The sequence below is a fragment of the Symsagittifera roscoffensis genome, chromosome 8, assembly GCF_963678635.1.
Source record: "Symsagittifera roscoffensis chromosome 8, txSymRosc1.1, whole genome shotgun sequence".
NCBI lineage: Eukaryota > Metazoa > Xenacoelomorpha > Acoela > Convolutidae > Symsagittifera > Symsagittifera roscoffensis.
Window position 1 is genome coordinate 49,361,165 of NC_087069.1, and position 20,890 is coordinate 49,382,054.

At 32.6% G+C, this 20,890-nt stretch overlaps 2 protein-coding genes across 2 annotated transcripts in view; one reads left to right on the forward strand and one right to left on the reverse strand.

The window, feature by feature from the left end:
- The window catches only part of LOC134853326 (uncharacterized), a 41,882-nt gene extending 23,588 nt beyond the window's left edge, over positions 1-18,294 (reverse strand). Inside the window, exons 1-3 of the mRNA XM_063869299.1 lie at positions 18,182-18,294; positions 12,993-13,312; positions 10,255-10,435 (exon numbers count right to left, since the gene is read on the reverse strand). Coding sequence (XP_063725369.1) covers positions 10,255-10,435; positions 12,993-13,312; positions 18,182-18,191 — 511 coding nt within the window. The 5' untranslated portion in view covers positions 18,192-18,294. The remainder of the gene's footprint in view (positions 1-10,254; positions 10,436-12,992; positions 13,313-18,181) is intronic.
- The window catches only part of LOC134852981 (transient receptor potential cation channel subfamily M member-like 2), a 131,004-nt gene that overhangs the window by 27,981 nt on the left and 82,133 nt on the right, over positions 1-20,890 (forward strand). The gene's annotated exons all lie outside the window — the stretch shown is intronic.

Genomic DNA, 20,890 nt, shown 5'->3' on the forward strand with positions numbered 1-20,890 from the left:
TTGATTTTAATGGATTGTGTTTTTACAAAAAAAAATCACTTATAATGACAATACAATCGATTTCGTGGTCTAAATTTGTAACAACAATGGATTATAATGACGTTATTTTAAACAAAAACTTTCCATTATAGTCAACGAATGTCCATGAAACACCGATGTGGGTTGATTTTGCACAACTAGAACATAAGAAAGTGACGTTTTTGCAACTTTAATTGGTGAAAAAAAACATTGTTCAAACATATTTCTGGAAAAAAGCCAGTCATACAGTTCCGTTTACGGTATGAAAAAACTAGTTCATCAATTGCATTCAACGAAAACTGCGAATAATGCAATTTCAATACCATTTTTGTTCCAAATTTTGAAAAAAATAATGCTCGGGCGGTTTCTTTATACACACCAATTCTCAAAATTATTTCTCTGGGAGATCGATTCCGAAGGGCGCACTCACCACTATATTTAAAAATTGCGGTGAAACGCTCAGTAAAAGACTAACTTGGCTAAAGAGCACTGTGTTACTCTGATGCTGAAAGCTTAACGCGCATTATTTACGCGTGGCGAATTATCCCGCACCACAAAATTGTTCCAAAATCAATTGAGGCAAGTTAATTAGTCCTATTAATTCCATACAAATTTTCTAATCTTCAGCTTGGAATTCCTTATTTGTCAAAGTTTCAATAACCAAAAACTATTCGAGATCAGTTTATGGACAGTTGGATTCGTTTTTGATTTTGAGTTGTATTAGTTTTAGATTTTAACATTGGATAAAAGAGAGCTTTTGTACGCCAAAAAAAATTAATCAACTAGAGTGAATAAAATACTTTTTTAAATTGAAACCTACACCCACAAGATTATGATAACTATTTTTTAACAAAAAAGCCACTGAAAAAAGCCACGGGGGGTTGGGTGGTTGGGGATCTTGGGTTTAACTGTAACTTGGGGGGTTGGGGAGCAAACTTCACTAAACATGAGGTTAGGGGTAGGGATAAAAGTTTGGCAGTGGTTTAAAAGCGAGCGTGAGGGGGGGGGGGGGGGGGCAAACGCGGATGAAATGAGAAAAGTGAGGGGATGTTAATTTGAGTAGGTTTAGATTGCGAGAAGGCCGTAAGTAACGTAGAAAAGTTGAAAGTTTTGCAAATTATTTTGCAAAAATTTGTGAAGTAAAATCATCTATAATGGATTTTGAATGGATTATAATGGATTGCGTATTTAGGAAAAAAATCGATTATAATGAAAATATAATCGATTTCGTGGTCTAATTTTGCAGCTATAATGGGTTATTATGACAACACTTAGACAACAATTTTCCATTATAATCGATTATGATCCATAGAACTCCGGTGCAGGTCGAGTGCTCGAGATATGTTTCAATCGTGTTCACTCCATCTTAAGAGCGTAGTCTAGGTATAGTTTGAGTGCTCCAGATATGTTTCGACGGTGTGGGAGATGGCTTTCGATCAAGTGATTCGACCATATCCTATTGAGTTTGGTTAAGATCTCATTTCCAGCTAGGAAGAGCTAATCGTAATTAACTCTGTAATTATGATTTTTCCCCAGTATTCTCAGAGTTCAACTCTTGTAAAATTTTTTGCAAGGAATCTTGCAAAAAAATAAAAGATATAGCTTTTTTTTGAAGTTTCTTGGGAAGTTTGCTCTCATTTTTCTCATTTTGCAAGTTTCTTACATCTTTGATACCTTAGGAAGAAAAAAGCAAGAATTCTGCATTCTAAGTTTTGCAAAAATGGCGACAGTTCACCCAATATTGAACAAATATTCATTGCCCAAAATTTTACCACACGGTCAAATTAATTCTAATCAAATTCTAGTTATCTATGTCGACCGTTAACGCAATGGTTAACAATTGTTTATCGCCCAACTCTTTATCATTTGAGCAAACCGTCTTTTGTCAAAAGTCTACGTATCTGTGTCGACAGCCAACCCAAATTAACTTTTGTAGGACTCCCCAATTTAGCAGTTACGTTCATGTGGTTAGTATTTAATGATTCACATGATAAGCGACAATAACTCAACAAGTCAGCGAAATCTGAATTCAGCTATTTTTTTGCAGTTTTTGCTAAATTCAGTGCTTTTTAAAGTTACTGTTAGTCTGAATTATTCGAGCCTAGGGCAAAAATAACTTAAGAAAGTTACACTAAAACTTGCAAAACCAAGGTTCTCAAACATATTTTCATCATTGTTTGACAAAAAAAGGATCATTAGAAAAATTCTACCCCTAAATAATCTTTATGTAAAAGACTATTAGCAAGAAAATAAAAAAAAATGATATGTGTTGCGATTACTTCAAACTTCGAATTCCCAGGGAAAAAGTAAATGGCCCGAAAGCTCTCTGAAATTCTTGAACAATTTATGATTGACACTTTTTCGATAAAATTAATGCAATTAATGCAATGTAAAATTTTTATTTCGATGGGAAATCTGGTGATCAAACTCCAGGTCGAAAAAAGATATTCGATCACTTTTTTTGTGATCTTTACACTTTCGCTGTCCGATAGATGGTTTGCTATCCGTAAATAAGGAAATAAAATGAACTTAAAAAAATCAAAAGTCAAACCGCAGAAATTTGATTTTTAGCTGGAACAACATTTAAGACTTTTCCTGTAGAAAAAAAAATTAAAAAAAAACAATACAACCTAAAACATTACAACAAAAAAAAACATTAAAAATACGCAAATGTAAATAGTTGTTTCAAAATGCATAAATTAAAAATCACAAGTGAAACTCTTATGTTATTAAAGGAATGCAAAGCTTTAAAATTCTAGCCTGATTTTTTTGCAAAATTATAATAAAAAAAAACTCTAGGTTCGAAAAGACACTTCTTTGATTCAGTTTTGGACTAAATTTAAGAAATATTTTACTTCAAAGTTAATATCTTCATTATAATTGAAATTCAGAACAAAAACGTTGAGCCCATTCACGAAAGTAGATCAGAGTGTGAAAAACTGTCTAATTAGTTATGTGGAAGTTTTTCAGTTATTCGAGTCAGTTAGTGACAACTTATTTTCAAAAAATGTACTTCTATCACAAGTTTTACTTAAAATATTTAGTCGATCCCGCTTAAACTGATAAACAGGTTGACAAAACATGCTTATCATACAATTTTCATATATGAAAAAATGCTTATCATACAATTCCGTACAACTCCATGGATACAATTTTTTTTACACATGGAAAATTTAAGGTAAGCTTTTTTTCATGAAACGAAAAGTTGATTTTTTAATAATTTTCTTTCTCAGAATTTTTGGGATGTGATCGTGACCGAACACAATTGGCTAACACCATGGTTTTCTCAAAAGTAGAGTCACCAAAGGGTTGATTGTGTGGCCTTTACAAAGCATTGGAAACGACCTGAATTGTGTATGAGTTCTTTTCGCAATCGTATACTTAAACCATCAAACTTAAGTTTCTGGCAAAGTTTTTCTAAGACTATTATTTTTAAAATTTGATTTTTCAAACTATCAGACATTGATCAAGGCACACATTAACATGCCATACAAAAAAAATAGGAGATTTTAGCCTGTTTGAAAAAATTTATCCAGAGAAACGGAAAAAAATCCATTTTTTTTGTATCCAGGACTCCGTTATGCAGACAAAAATTAAAATTTGCAAGCATAAGTATTTTTCGGAAAATTCTTGATTTAGTACAAATATCAATTCGGGCAATTTCGGGTAATTTCGGGAAAGATCTGGCAATTTCAATATTACTTTTTGTTATCGCCATCAAAAAAATGCTAGCCATACAACTTTCACATGTGGAAACGGTATGATAACCATTTTTTCCAAAAGAAAAAAGAAACATAGTTATTTTCCTCACCAGACTGTTTTATTTGGTTTAAAAAGCCGCAGAAAATAGTTCGAATCTTTTTTCCAATAAGTTTTTGAAATTCTATGAAAATTTTATGATTAGCATTTTTCCATACTATTGATATTTGAGTTGTATGATGAGCGTTTTCGGTTTTTGGAGGTCAACCAGGGTAGTTTGTTTGTTGTGAAAAAAAAACGTCTCCTACTACGCCGCGCAAGCACTGGATTGTAATTAGGCAGGCATTTAAAAACCAGCCATTCAAATAAAAAATAATCTGATGACTATTTTATTTCATAATATTAAACTACCTGAATTTGTACAGATGGAAAGCGAAAAAAAAACAGTTTTGAGAGGCTTTTAAAATGGACTTCGACCCATAGTGAAGGAATATCCACCGAAAAAGCACGTGAACAAGTAAACTGTACCACAAATACGTTTTGCTCTGCTTTTGTTCTTTTTCTCTTAAACAAACAAATATTGGCAGATGTTTTTTGGTTAACGTCAAAAAAACGATTCTATAGAAGTCTCATCAATTATATTTTGTTGCGTTGCCTATTACGTAAGAAGTTTGTAGTTTGGTAAGTTAAAATGAGTGGGAGGAAGTTTCCTCCGGCCAAGAGATTCAAACACTGGCCGCCTCCAAAAACTGCGGTTGAAAACCCGCCAGTTGAGTGCAATGCTCACGAAAGGTAAGAAACAAAATAATTTTTCGTAAAGTCTTTTTTCAGAAAAACAAACCAATCAGTTTTTTTTCGAAGCTGAAACAGTGTACAAGCCTTTAAAGTAATACTCAGTATCAATAACCAACTTAATAAGATCTGAAGTTTGTTTTTGAAATCGAAAACAATATATATATTTTTAAAAACTATCAATTTATGAAAAAGAAAAAAAAAGAAAAATCTGGTTTTTGAAGAAAAAGAAACAATGTTTTGAGCTTTTTATTTGATTTAAATCGTATGCTGATCAATTAAGCAAAATATCTTTCTAAGTAATTTGACCTTTTGAGAAATTTTAGTTTGAAAAAATTTTCAGCTAGAAATACAATTTTTGAGAAAATATATATGGTTTTGGAGAAAAATCTATCTACTTTTAAGTTGTGAGAAACGCTAACCTATTCCCGATTATTAGGGTGAAAACTATCACGAAGACAAACGCCCACAGGGATAATCAAGGTGCCTTTGAAAAAAATTCAAAGACTGTCGATTTCTTCTGATGAAGTTGACTACTGACATTGACAGTAGCGTGTCGAGGGGTAGGGGGGGGGGGGTGGGCGGTAGGAGAGAGTAGTCCCAGAAAAGTTCAAAAAAGAAAACAAATAAAAAAAAGTCAAAAAAATAAAGTTGGGAAATCTGAAAATTAAAATCCGCTTTTGAAATTAGAAGTGATTCTCGTTTTATTTTAAATTCTGATGGTCAAGTTTGCGTTCATTGACTTTTATTAAAGCTAGGCGGTCAGCCTCGCAGCAAATTTCGTCAATTTGCGTTTTAAATAGAAAACTTTCCTCACACGAGACAATTTTTTCGAGTTGGTTAGAATCCGGACCATGATCAATAAAACAAAGAAGTCGAGTTTGGCGTCGTATTGTACTCAAAATTGGCTGGGTAAAAACTTCAAAAAACTCCCAAATACATAGCTCCTCTCCAATCTTTGAGAGTAGTCGCAACAGTTTTTTTTTTTAATTTTAGTTTTTTTTTTCAGGTCTCTTCGCATGGAGATGATGGAAGAAAAACGAGCTCACATTCCCAATTTGGGAACCCCTTTCCTCCTTGCAACCGCTTTATTCCTTCTCTGTTACGTCTATTCACTTCATATCAGCTCAGACATTTATTACAACATGGCTCTGTCACTTTTGTTTGTGATTCTCTACTTGGCCTTGTTTTATAACCTCAGTTTCTTTTATGCGTTTTTGAATATTATATAAGTCACTAAACTTTATTGTCTGTTAACTTTATTGAAAACTCATTTTTAAATTTTGTTTGCTATAAAACTTAAAAATTGTAAATACGTTTCAAAATTGAGAATTAGAAAAATTGCGTTTAAAGACAAATTTTCAAGAGTTTTCTACAGGTTCAAAACTGGTTCAAATTTGCCAATTTGTACCCAGGTTGATATATTGCAGAAGAAAAGCATTTAAAACCCTGGTTTACCCCCGTACACGAAAAACGATTAGGATTCCAAATAAAATTCTATGTTAATTATATAATTTTCATTTGATAATACTGTATGATCTGCATTTTTTTAATTGCCGCAAAAGAAAAATTTTTAAGTAGAAAATCTGAGTTTCAGAATATAAAGTTTCAGTTTTTTGGTTGCATTATCACTTTTATGCTCAAAATTTTTTTTTTCCAAAAAAGCATGCAAAAAATATGGTTTTGTCTGTAACGTAGTCCCGGCTGAATTTTTTCATAAACCTGCAACAAAAACTAATGTGATTTTTTTTGGAAAATCAGTTCTGAAAATTTAATGCTTTTATGAAACAAGATATCCTTTTATTTGTCACAAAATCTGTTCACAAAATCCGACTAGAAAAAATTTCAACAAAAAATTTACAGAAACCAACAGTATTTACTGATTATTCTGAGTAATTTCTGAAACACTATCTCATTTAAAAAAGAATTCTCCATAGCAATTGCATAGTGAGGTTTCCTCCCATCAACCAATGGACTGTATTATGATAGAAATATTTCGGATCATGTGTTTTTGGACAAAATACAAAAAATACAAAACACAAAAAAGAGGTTTTAATCACAGAAAAAAGCTTTTCATGCAACTTTCATGTATGAAACTATTTTATCGCAGTACTTTCAAATAAATTTTCCGGCATATGGAATTAAAAGGAAAAATAGGAGAAGCATAGCCAACTGACAGTTGGAAAGGAGTAATGAAAGCAAGGAAACAGAAAAAAAACTGGCTTGTTTATTGGGAAAAAATTCAAGTTGCGAATTTGAAAAAATAGCATTTGAAGCTCTTTGAACATAACACAGAATATATGTTTAATCCCTTTGCTTAAACAAATTAGATTGAAAACACTGGATCATCAGGTAAAGTTTTGTTTTGCTGGATATAATTTGATAATTTTATTCCGTTTTCGAATTTAGAAGACAATCACGATTTTCGTAACCTTTTCGTTTTGCTGTTAAATAGTCCAATTTGCCTTCCTTTTAACAAAAGAAATGAATTCAACGAAAAAAAAATCAAAAACAAACATTAGAAAATCAAATTTTGGCGTGAACTTATTTTAAAAAAATTCCCTGAAAAAAACAAACAATGAAAACTGCCAAGACCTATATGAGAGTACTCACTATATTCATTACTTTTCAAAATTTTCATTGACAATAAATTGTTCAATTAAAAGTTTTGGTCAGCCTGGGAACGTGTGAAAACATCACTCGCCGTTGTAAAAATCAACAAAACTTTAACTCTAATTTAGCAATGAATTGGCGCTGGAATAAATCATAAATTTGTTAGCAATTAATTGGCGATTGTTTATTGCTAAGTTTTGATACAGAAATCAAAATCACTGAATCGATCTAAATTATATTGATCGATGTCAAGTGTGTGAAAAATAATCGTTAATAAGTGAAGTAATTAGCGAAGAATTAGTAAAAAAGTACATTAAAATTGGATTAACGTTGGGCAGTTTTTTTTAGCAGTATGGCAAGGCTTATAAATTAGGTTTTTTAATTGAGTTTTGCTAGCAAATAGTGTGCAAAATAAGACTTAGGGTAAAGTTTCTAAAAATGAACCTTCGATTTTCTGCTTAATCCTTACTCAGAGAAATCTGTGATATTTCATGTTTAGCTATACAAAAATTTGTGCTTATCAAAAAATCACAGATCAAAAAAAAATATCTGGGATGCTTCTTGATAAGTGATGATTAACATTTCAGAGTTTGACTTGGAAATTAAAGAAGAAAATTACGTTGCGCTGGCTCGAAAAGCGGCAACCAGCCCTTTCAATCTTTAGAGAAACAGTCGGACATATCTTGCAGTCCAATAACAAATCCAACCAAGCCAACAATGGCCATTTTTTTTCCAAACTTAAAGAAGTTTCATGGATCCCGTTGTAGCTCTTAAATATTCAAGATTTATTTATGACAAGAAACTGCCTTATAAAATTAGCCGAATTGGAGAAAAAAGCATCAAAAGGAATTTTTTTATTCCGCTGGAAAATTAGAAAAGAAGTATCAAATACACTTTCGAACCCAGGAGCCATACACGTTTTTTTTGCTCAACTCTTGCTTTTTTACTTGGAGAATGTGTTTTGCCTAAAAGCAAAGAAAACTGAATCGAAAATGAAAATAAGAACTCTTTTTCCGTTTCCCCCCACCTTACGCTCTTTTACTGCAATGATGGATTTTACAAAGTTAGATATCAAAACAAAACATGGTTGTCGTGACCTAAAAAGTCCGGATGCCAATTTGTGTTACCAAAAGAAAGTTTGAAAGAGAATTTTCCGGCACAATTTTGCAGGTGGGGAAAACGAAAAAAAAGCCATTTCAACGTTGAAACCGCAAAAGACAATTGGCATTATCATTTTTTCTAAATTTTTTTTCCAAAAAGAAATCGAAAAAGTGCCCTCCCTGCGCTAGGCCTGTAAAAGTGCCTGTAAAAGTGCCTGATAGGCCTGTAAAAGTCTCCTCCCTGCGCTCATTGAAACTCAAAATTGTATAAAAAAACAAAAAAAACCTCTATTATAATTGCTTTTAATATTATCTCATAATTTGAAGTAAAAAGACTTTCGAGAATGAGACATTCTTTAAAAAAAAAATTACTTTCTAGTCAACCAGAACAGAGGCAAAACCCTATGGTTAACTATTTAGTTTGACAAGAGCTCGTATAACCCTCCTTTTAGGCGTGACTTAATTGAATGACTTCACCTTGCAAATTGCAGCGCACGAGCGATTAATTAGTCGCCCTAATTCCAGAAAAACTCACAAAAAAAGGTTTTTTTTTACAGATTGTAACAAAAAATTGAATTTTTTTCTGATTTGTTTTCTAATTTCTTGGTTTTTTTAAAGAGGCTGGATGATTTTGTTGAACGAAGGAAGAAAAACAGAACACATATCAGCTTAACTAGCATTTAAATTAAAGTAGAAACAGTTTGCATTAGAAGCAGTGGCATCTCTAACTAGGATCCCAAAATTCTCTCTTCTCTATGATGCCATCAATAATCATAATCACTAAATAAGCTCACACATCACAATAGCGGGATGTTGTTAATGATAAATATCAACACCTGAAAAAAAACAATTAGTTATCAAATAATAGTTAAATAGTCATAACTCACCCATCACAATAGCGGATAATCTAATGATAAATCTAAACTACTAGAAATTAGCCATTAAGTTATCAAATAATAATTAAATAGTCATATAACTCACCCTCGCAATAGCGAGATGATCCTAATAATAAATCTAAATTACTACTACAAAAAAAACTAGGTATCAATTAATATTTGAATAGTCATAACTCACCCATCACAATAGCAAAAAGATCTGAATGATAAAGCTAAACAACTACAAAATAATCAATTACCTATAAAATAATAATTAAAAGTCATATAACTCACCCATCACAATAGCGGAATGATCTTGATAATAAATCTAAACTACTACTACAAAAAAATTAGGTACTATCAAATAATAATTAAATAGCAAAAACTCATCCATCACAAAAGCGGGATGATCCTAATGATGAATCTAAAGAACTAAAGGTATGCAATTAAATATCAAATAGTAATTAAATAGTCATAAAAATCTCCCATTACATTAGCGGGATGATCTTAATAATCAATCTAAGCAACTACAAAATAAACAAATAGGTATGAAATATTAAATAATTAGTCATATAACTCACCCATCACAATAGCGGAATGATCTTAACAATAAACCTAAACTACTCCCACAAAAAAAATTAGTACTAACAAATAAAAATTAAATAGCCATAACTAATCTATAACAAAAGCAGGATGATCTCAATGACAAACCTAAACAACTATAAAATAACCAATTACCTAAAAAATAACAATTAAATAGTCACATAACTCACCCATCACAATAGCGAGATGATCTTAATGATAAACCTAAACTACTAAAAGTTAACCAATTAGTTATTAGCTAGTAATTAAAAACCCATAACTCACCGATCACAATAGCGAGATGATCTTAATGATAAACCTAAACTACTAAAATTAGCCAATTAGTTATTAGCTAGTAATTAAAAACCATAACTCACCCATCACAATAGCGAGATGATCTTAATAATAAATCCAAACTACTACAACAAACAAATTAGGTATCAAATAAAAATTAAATTGTCATAACTGACCCATCGCAATAGCAGGATGATCTTAATGATAAACCTAAACTTAAACCTAAACTACTAAAAATAACCAATTAATTTTTATCTAGTAATTAAAAACCCATAACTCACCCATCACAATAGCGGGATGAGTGTCGGATGAGAGCACTGCAATCTGGGCACTCTTCTCCAGCCCCAGCACTTCATCACTCACAGTGACCCCGAATGACCTCTCGCTGTACTTTATGTGCAACAGGTGATGTTCTCTTCTCCACTTACTGTCTTCAATTGTCCAACGGGGCGGCTGAGACACCTAAGCAAGAAGCAAAATCAGGAGTGGATCCAGGGCTTTCTCTGTGGGGGTTTTCGTATCTATTCAAAATAGAGAAAATGTGGACTTGTGAAAAAAGGATTGCGAAATAAAAAAAAAGTGCGGTCAAAATCTGAATTAATAAAGCGGAAAAACACGTTTATAACAATTTAAAAAAAAAATTAGGTAGATGTAAAAATAGCGAAGCAAAGAGTGAGAATCTTATTTTACAATTTTTAAAAAACGATAAAATTAGGTATGTTATATTACACTAAGTTAGGTATGAAAAAAAGGATAAATTTATGTAGATATAACATCAGGTAAAATCCTGTCCAGGTCTGAATGATATAGAGCGCGACAAAATTTTTTTCTGCTGGTTTTGAGGAATTTTTAAAATATTGTTACTGGATTGACTACACCAAATGCGTCATTTTTTTGAAAATTTAAGATTTTTTTTCAACGAAATTAAAATATATATTTTTTTTACAAATTATGAAAAAAGAACTAAAGTGCGCTCTTGGAGCGAAAAAAACCTGTTATGAATCACCTAAACTGTAAACCTTTGCAAACATTAAAAAAAATTAACTTATGTCGCTAATCAGACCCATACAAAATTTCTTTTTCCAGAAGAAGAGTTGCTTCGGAAAAAAATCAATAATCAATTAAATCTGACGTTACACAAAGCATAAAAGTGGAAATAGCAAACCCGGGCAAAAACCTACTTGGATTAATGGAAAGAGACAATAATCTTTGTCCTTTTTTGTGCATTACAAGGCAGCGAAATTACCTGTGCATTACCTATCCCGGGTCGAGATCCCACTCAAAAACCGCTCAAGATATGAGCGGTTTGAGCGGTTTTTCAGAGAGATTTGAGCGGTTTGGTCGTTTTTTTGGAAAAACCGCTCAAACCGCACAAATCTTGCTTAAAAAACCGCTCAAAAACCGCTCATTTCTTGCGGTGACTTTTTGAACGGTTTTTCAAGCAAGATTTGAGCGGTTTTTGAGCGGTCTTATAAAGAAAACCGATTAAAACCAACAAAAAGGCCTGAAAAGGTAATGTGACCCCGGGTTGACATCCATAAACCGAAAATGCTTAGTTTAAATTTCACCACACCGAAAATGCCTACTTTACAATTTCCTACATCAAATGTATGGAAAAATGCGAATCATTCAATTTTCATACAATTTCAAAAAACTATTGAAAAAAGATTCAACATAGTTTCTCCGGCTATTTGAACCAATTAAAACACTCAGGTAATGAACAAAAACTACGTTTAATTTTTTTGGAAAAAAAAAGTTATCCTACAAATTCCATATATGAAAATTGCATAATAACCATTTTTTCATGAAAGGCAAGATTTTCAGAAACTTGTTAAAACTTGTTTGTAAACAAATTTAAATTATTAAGAGTTTTTTTTGCTCAATTTAAAGCACATGGCTCATCAAAAACGAAAATTTAGTTTGAAGCTTATAAAATGGTTATCATACAATTTCCATATAGTATATCTCCCACGCTAAGATGCAGTTGAAATACTATCTACAATTTAAAAAAAGTGCTTAACCGTTCTCAAATCAAACAATATTTGTTTCGATGTCTTCACCAAAAACAATGTGAGCGACTTTTTTCAAATGCTCGAGCAAAATAACCACTGGAAAATATGTAAGATTTGAGCGGTTTGAGCGGTTTTTTTAGACAATTACGCTCAAAATCTTGCTTCAACACGAGCGGTTTTTGAACGGTTCATCTAAAAAAACCGCTCAAACCGCTCAAATCTTGCTTCAAATTAGGTGAAAAATCTCGACTCGGGGTGTTAAAACCTAATATCACATTTTCGAGCCAAAAAGAAGTCTAATTTGCTGGCCATATAAAGGCACTTGAAATAGATGGGTTTCTATAGGATTCCAGGTCATATTGTTGGATTTGATTTCACTATAGCATATAACTTAAGTGTATTGAACTCCGGCGAAAAAACTCATGCATCTTATCACGGAACTCCGGAAATTCGAACTGTAACAAATAGCGGAGGCTTATCTGGCCTCTTCTTAAACGGTTAAGGGACTAGGACTCCGCAGGCAAAATAAACAGTCTTTCGGATAAAACTTTCAAATATTTTTTCTGAAAAAAAGTTATCCCAGTGTCGAGAAAGATACTCAAGTTTTGTCTAATTTCGAGCAGGAAAAGTCGAAAGTCGACTAACTGTCTTTAATGAAAATTGGTCCTTCAGGCTAAAAAAAATATGGTTTTATTTAAAAAAAACTAGTTTTGCAAAGTTCAATCAGCGCTAACTTGGCCATCAAAACCTATGCGTAGGCACATGTGAACAATCTCCCCCTTGAAATTAACTGGTAAATTTAAGCCGTAAGGCCTTAATGTACTATGCTCAAATTAGATTGGCTGAAAAATATTACGTTTAACCAAGTGTTGAACAATCTCCCCCCTAAATTGATTTAGGGGGAGATTGTTCACTTGATCCCAAAACTTTCTAAAAGACCTAAAAATTCTTTTGCAAAAAATTAGTGAATATTTTAAACATATTTTAACTATTATCGTAAAATTTACTTTGTAATGATCTGCATAAGCGTATCCACACCCCGAACACAATTCACTGTCATCAACTGCTCGGAAGTCATCAGGGTTGAAAGTTCCGAACACTCTCGAAAACCGGACACTTTGACTAGCTTCATCTTCTCCTGCTCTTTCAACACTCTCGCCGCTGACGGGGTTCTCAATAACCGAACACCGAATTGGAGGGAAAAATCGTCCGCATTCTAATCGACAGTATTTTCTCTCGTAGAAGAAATTTAGTTTTTCTTGTTCGCGCTGGATGAGAAACAGCAGACGTTCGACTCTGTATCCCTCAAAATCACGCTTTCTCATTTCTAGAAAAAAAATAATTATAAAAAGTTTAAATTAAAACCAGGAAAAATTACGCAAGTTCATCAGAAAAACAACACCGGAACTTCATAGTTTTTTTTTTAAAATAGTCATTCAACATTTAGTTTCATTTAGTTTGCTTATTCGGATAGTAACGTTGCTTGAATAGCAGGAGTGTTTACAAAAAATTGAAATCTACTAAACCCCTCGTCCTCCGCAACAAAGAAATTAGAGCAGCCCCCAAGGTGGTTTATGGAACTTCAGAATTTGGTCCAAAACTTTGTTCGTGTCTTTATTTTTTTATTACAACTTCTGAGTTGGGAGGAACTTTTTGTTTGAGTGTGATTTTAAGCCCTTAAATTCCATTGTGTTCAAGTAATCTATTAATACACAAGTCGTTAAATCGCGTTTTTAGATGTGTAGGTTTATTAACTGTTGGATGATTAGTTCTTAAAAGAAGAAAGTCATTCAACTTTGTTGCTCATTAACTACTTGATATAACCCTTACCAAGTAAATGTTCTAATTCATATTTGAAATAATCTTTTTCAGATCTAAATTTCAGATCTGAAATGGGAAGTGAAATGTTAAAATAACGCTTGGATACTTTAGGAATGGGTTATTTCAGATCTAATTTTAGATCTAAAACTTAACTTTTTCTTGATTATTTCAGATCTGAAAAATCAATGACTTTGACACAATTTTTGCTATTCTGATGCTTTTGTATTTGATAGCCTCTGCTAGCTAACAGAAGGTGCTTAGCAAAGTATCCAATGGTAGTCTACCAAAAAATGTTTCCCCAAGCATGAGATAAACATTAGAAAAGCATAAGTAGGGCGCGAAAATAAAAAAATTGATAAGTCTTTTAACAGTTTTTGAGAACTTTTTATCACAGTTGAGCAAGAAATTTAGTTCCAAAAAAAACTGTTTGTTAAATTATCCGGAAAATTTTTTCTACCGCTAGTTAATCTAAACATATTTGTGTACTGCAGAAACATCAAAAACAAAACTCAATTTTAATGGAAAATATTTGTTTCAAAAACCCATTTTTATCTATAAAACTATTTTTTTTTGGATAAGATTAAAGTTTTTTGTCAAGCTTGATAGACGTTGTTCAAAAATTGAAAACGTGCGTTGATGTATCTGTATCTAAATCAGCAAAACTTTTTTGGATTTATCACAAAGGAAAGAAACCTATAACTCTGATCAGTGATTGGATGCACAATTGGAACTTTTCTCATCATATGCGCTCTAACTTATCATTCAACTCATGCAGAACTCCAAAAAGCAGTAACGCGTACTAAAAAACCGTTTAAAAAACAATATTCCTTGGATGAACACTTACAAAAAAAGCTGTACAAACCGTTGCAAAAAAATCTGAGCAAGGTTTTTTTTGCTAATTTTTTTCAGCTTTGGCGATGAAAAATTGGTGAGTTACCAATAATCCAGTTCCAAGCTTTCAGCAAACTATCTATGACAAATTTTAGCAAACCTTAGCATGGCACACCGCTGAAAAAAAATTGCTGCCATGTCAGATGTGGCTGGTTTTAACATAGTATTTTAGTTAGTAGAAGAATTAACAAAAAACATCATTTTTTGAATTTTTGATTTCCTAGAGTTTCAGAGAAATAAATCGAAAACCCGGAAAAAATTTAAATTTATAGGACTAGCTTTAGTTTTTCGAAAAAGTGTATTCCCTATGCATTTGAAACGTCAAACACCAAGCAAGAAAAATTTGCTTTTGAAGTATTGCGTTTCTACAGAAACAATTTTGCAGCAAAAAAGTGCAAAGTGTTTGGACTGATAAAAGAGCCAAGTTTGGCTGCGAGCTCTTATCACTGTTGATCACTTTCACTCAGCAGAAGGTTAATGATTGAACTGCCTTTTCCTGTGTAAACAGGGTGGATTAGGTTTTTCTCAAAGGAGCTTTTTTCTGAAAAGTTTTTCAACGGCTTCATCAACTTCACGTGGTTGGAACGTAGCTCGCTCTAAGAAAATAACTGTTGAAACCAATCAAAATTGTTTAAATTTGAGCACTTTATGTGCGCCATCTCAACCCGGGCTAGCGTCAACAAAATGCGGCAGTTTTGACATAATGTGAAATTTTTACAATTTTTCAACTGTTGGCTGAAAATATTGAGTTCTCGACTGAATTTTGTTTTCTCAATTTTTCAAAACAAAAGTTCAATAAATTTGCTCAACTTACCTATTAATGGGTTACATAAAAACTATTGAGAAATAACTGCTATAGCGGCAGCTGTTTTGTTTTCATGGCTGGGTCATTATGCAAAGCCTAATCTAATTGTCGTTTTTTCAATTGGAAGCTGATAAAATCAAAAGGATTTCACGCCGTGGAATTAAATTGAAAGCAGTGATTCGAAATCAGCCAGACTGTAATTTTTAACCCACTGGGTATGGTAAAACATTAGGCTCAGACCAATTGACTAGTTTTCAGGCAAATTGGGGCTATTTGATCCGACTAAGTCAAAATTGCCCAAAGGATAAGAAATGAAAAAGATCTGAAGGGCAGTAACTAGATTACTTCTTTGCTAATTTACTGGAATTTAACAACCAAACAGAAGAAGCTCAATTTAATCAAAAGACTCTGCGAGAAATTCTAAAAAAAAGAAACGAAGCTAAAAAAGGAGAGATTTTATGTGCAAGTAGAATAGAGGAGAATTTTCTGAAAACAGAAAAAATTTCTGGTAAACTTTGGATTTTTGACTTTTTAAAAACTTATTTGAGAAAATGAAGAGTTCGAAATATCTACCCGTGCTGTTTAATAAAAAACATTGTTTGTACATGTTTTCTTTTCATGCTTCAATTGATTAAGTCTTTGTGGAATAGCCTTGAATAATTGATCGGTATCTGACTATAGACAATAGTAGGCCCTAAAAATTAGTATTAGTTTTTCTCAGTTTCAAATATGATGAATAACAGGGCCTCAAAATGACCAGTTTAAATTTTTAAGAAGGCTCGACAATACCTGAATTTGCTTGGAACAAAAAGAGAGACTAACCTCAAATTACAGATCAGACGTAACAATTTTTTTGAGAGGCTAAAGACTGAAGCATTTAATCAAAAAAACTTCCAGTAGATGATTACGTGTGAAAATGAGGTGAAAATGTAAAAAATCATATTCTAAAAAAACTTGTCCGATTGAAGACACATCTAAAGCAAAGCAACACGTCTAAGACAACAGACGAGACTTAAAAAAAATTTGTGATTCCTGCGATTTGCAGAGGATCAACCAATAGGCCTTAGCAAGCTATGTAAGAATATTCTGTATTGTTTCCACTCATCTCAGTTTAAGTTATTCAGTTTAGCAAGGATGTTCTTTTGCGACTTGGACCAGCCTTTGCGTCTAGAATTTTCACGTGGTCGCCATACTGCAGCTGAAATTGCTTAGCTTGGTGGAAATAATACTAGAAGTCAACTGATAACTCTTCCTCAAACACTATCACTATCACTATCACTATCACTATCATTGCCATGGCAGAAGATTTAACACTCGATCTGACTATCTCAAAATGAACACCTTACCAATATGCTAAATGTATCTGATAAACATCTTCGCACACAAAACTGGACTTAACTTACCCAAAAAGTTGCATTGGGAGGTCAAAAGGGAACTCTTTATAACGCATTACACCTAGGGAAACCTTTGTAATTCACTCAAAGAGAAAACCTAAAAAAGTAATAACTTTATACTGTCGGTTTCGATTTTTTTTGTGGTGAGATCGTCACCTGAAAGTCTTTTAAGTTTACAATAAAAAATTGCCTTAAACAGGGAGACCTTTTTTCAGTTGCGAAGTTGTTAAAATCAAAGAATTTTAAGTCATGACTTGAATTTAAAAGCAGTGATTTGAAATCAGCTATACTAAGACTTTAATCCACTGGGTATAGTAAAACTTTACACTCAGACCATTTAACTAGTTTTCAGGTAAATTGGGGCATGCTGCTCGTATCAGAATTTCGCATTGAAAGTTCTGATTTTTCAAATGGCGTGTGTAATAAGTTAGACAAAAGTTGTATTCGACGCAAAAAAAGAAATAGGCGCCATCCTTAGGGATTTAACCCCCGCCGACCCTGAGAGTCCCCCTTTAATAGTAATTTACGACCTCCATTTTTGGCTGGCTGGCCCTAAAATTTTTCTGAAAACGTCTTTGAAGCCATTATACACTAATTTTGAGAGTGGGGAGTGCGCGCGAGAAACACAAGTTTTGGTCAAAAGTGTCCAAAAACGCATGAGAACGCCTATTTTGGCCTGTTTTTTCTCCGGAACAAAGTATTTTTAGTGCAAAATTAGTTTTGTTGACCTAAAAAAAGGTCGACAATTATTTTTTGTTGAAAATTTGCCCCGCCTCCTTCTCGAAAATCTTAGATTCGCCCCTGAATACAAATGTAACTCTTAGACAAATTAATCACAACTAAAAAAGGAAGAATTTGCAGAAAAAAAACTAATGTTTTTTACAAAAAGACAATTTTACATTGACAGTGAAAATGAAATTTCGGTTAGTGTTGGTAATTTCAGAGATATTAGCAAAAAATTTTCATTTGAACTCGATAAATTGATAACTCAAAAAACTGTAAAAACGTTTTAAACGGATCTGTAGGTCTAATGATGCTCTCATATACAGTAAAACCGTTGGCGTGGTTAGTAAACATTTTTTTATAAAATTGATAAGTTAATTTAAAACAAGTGGCAAAACTTTGCTTAAAATTGTTATTACCAAATTTCAACCAAATATAGTTTTTTTTTGTGATGACAATGCCGAGTCCAATTCTATTTTGTACCTTTCACCTAAATTTTTGATGTATGAACATTCTTTTACTTGGCTTGCCTTACAATATTTACAAGTGAAGTTCAACTTACCACTTGTCATGTTGCAGACGAGGAAAAAGAAGAAAGCTACATTTTTAATATAAAGTTAAGATATCAGTTTGAACAGTAATTTAAAGCTTTACAATAAAAAAAAAATCATTTTTGTCAATATAATTTTTTCTAAACTGTCAACTCACAATTTTTGTTTGAACATGAAAAAAGATAAAAGAGGAGTTATTTATTCTTAGGAATGTGATACTCCGCGTACGAGTCACTCTTTTTAGTTTTTATCAAAATCGAAGCACCGGAAAACTAAATAAACCGAAAACTATTTTTGGATATCGTTACCGAAAACTAGTTAGTATAAATTTTCATTGTTTTGAGTGCAACCTTAGTTTTTTGTCATAGATAAAATCTATAGCTTTTCAAAGCATAATTTTTTTAAAAATAACTGCAAGCTTCCAGATATATCAACGATCGAATTTAGAAGTTTTTTCTACTTGCATTTCCTTGTTATTTTCAAATAGATTTGACTTTTTTTCTCACAACAGCGAGTTGATTCGATAAATATCTAAAATAACTAGTTAGATTCTCAGTAAAGCTATACTGGCTTCAACTGTAACAAGAATAACAACCGAAAAACTATAAATTTTTGATAAGAAGAAAACGAAATGCGCGGAATTACTCAAAGTTATTGCACAAAAATTCAAAAAGAACTACATTAAAATTTTTGTAGACAGCTTGAAAAATTCTCTGCAGTTGTTTGCTTCAATGAAGCGGGAAAATCCTCCATTCGTGGTACAGACTTTTTGTGATATGAATGAAGTGAAGTTTATCCATTTATTGCTCTCTACGCCGCCAAGGAAAGTTCCAACTAACTTTTATGATTACACTTAATTAGTTGAAGTTGAAGGAAAAGAGTCAGCCAATTGCAAGTAGTAGAAAAAAATTGTCACCACTGTAATTGATTTTGTAAATATATAACTATTTAAATTTAAAGACGAGGCGAGCTGATTGCTGTGCACCGAAAGTTCCAAGTTCCAACCACATTCATGAAAAACTAGAAAAAAAAATTTTCTTTGAACTCGTGTAGTTTGTGTGTGACGTGTACTGAGACAATTATATGAAATTGTTTGCGCTGCCGAAAGGGTTTTAATTAATAATTAAAGAGTGTTGTTACAATGAATAGCATTCAAATTGTTGAAAAAATATTTTTACAACAATCAATAACATTAAAAGTTCAAACTATAAAATTTGCGGTTTGGAAGCGGATTCAGCAACAGGATGAAAACCGATTTGTTGTGAAGCAAAGATACTTTTTTAAAATCTTCTTGATGTGGCGGAATCCACAGACAAAACGCTAAATCCATGTATTCCTCTTAATTGCTCCAATAGCAAAAAACTTTGCGGAGTACATTTCCTGTGATTGTGTTCTGTAAAAGATTAAGAAAACCAATTGACCTCCTTTTTGACAAAACTTATTTTCACATGCAGAAACTGCGAAGTTGCGCAACTATTTGATTTCAACGCACTTTTTCTTCACGTTTGTTCGTTTTCTCTGCAAATATTCAAGATGTAGGGTTCAAAATTTGACAAAAGGTTGACTAAAACATTTCAAAGCGCTTAACCGGACGAAAGCTGGGAAATATTGTCTCGAAGGCGTAAATGAGCCAGCATATCATAACTAGGTATAGATGTGTTCTTGCTGCGGAAACAACCATGGAAACAACAGAAGGAATTTGAATTTAGGAGCTCAACTTAGATCTTTAGGTATCTGATATACTTGTTTCACACAACATAACATAATTATCAGAGTACCAGAGTTACTCGGCCCGGCGTCGAAAAAAGTTCAAATCTGTTTTCACGACACGTCCCCTAAAATTTTTTGGGAGCTTGTATCAAAAAACTGAACAAAATTTACACACAATACAACTGATGATGAAACTCCTCTGCATGGATTGAAGCGGTAATTTTTCCGGAATAAATGCTGGAATGATTTTTTTGTCTGAATTCGATCACAAGCGCAAAAATCTTCGTACAATTTTAGACGATTTCTTACGCCGGGCCAAGTAACTCTATTAATTCTAAAATTTGTCATTTTTCGGCTGCATTATGTGTAATTCAAGCTTATCAGCTTCCCAAAGAACAAAGTTGAATCCCTAAGCTCAAATTCCTTCTATAGCTTGTAAGGCTGTTTGCACAGCAACAAATTGTTATGAGATGCCGACTCAGCTACGCCTTGAAAACACTGTTTCTCAAATTTTGGTCCAGTTAAGCCCTTTCAAATAGTTTCATCTACCTTTTGTCAAAAATTGAATTCTGTATTTTGATTAGTTGCAGAGAAAACGAACAAAACGAGAAGAAACTCTACGTACACTTTCTCGTTGAAACCAAAAAAATGCAACTCCGTGACTGTATATTGAAAGGTTGCGGATTCGGCAACATAAATAAATTGACGTCACATTTTATGTTCCAAGTATTTCCTCGTGGCTTTTGTAACAATTGGGTAAATCGTTTTTAATTACAGTTCGGAAAAAACTTCAAGGCTTGTCTCTTGGTTTCAGGATTCTACCTGCACCAAATTTTGCGCATATCCACAAAACTTTTGGGCCTCGTATTGTTTTATGCACAAAATGAACAAAAACCTTCTGTCAAAATTTTTGAGAGATATCTTTTTATATATGCAAATGGCGTGGGGTATCAAGTAATTGTTCCGACGATTGAAAATGGGGAGAACATTTTTATTCGGGTGTGTTTTAG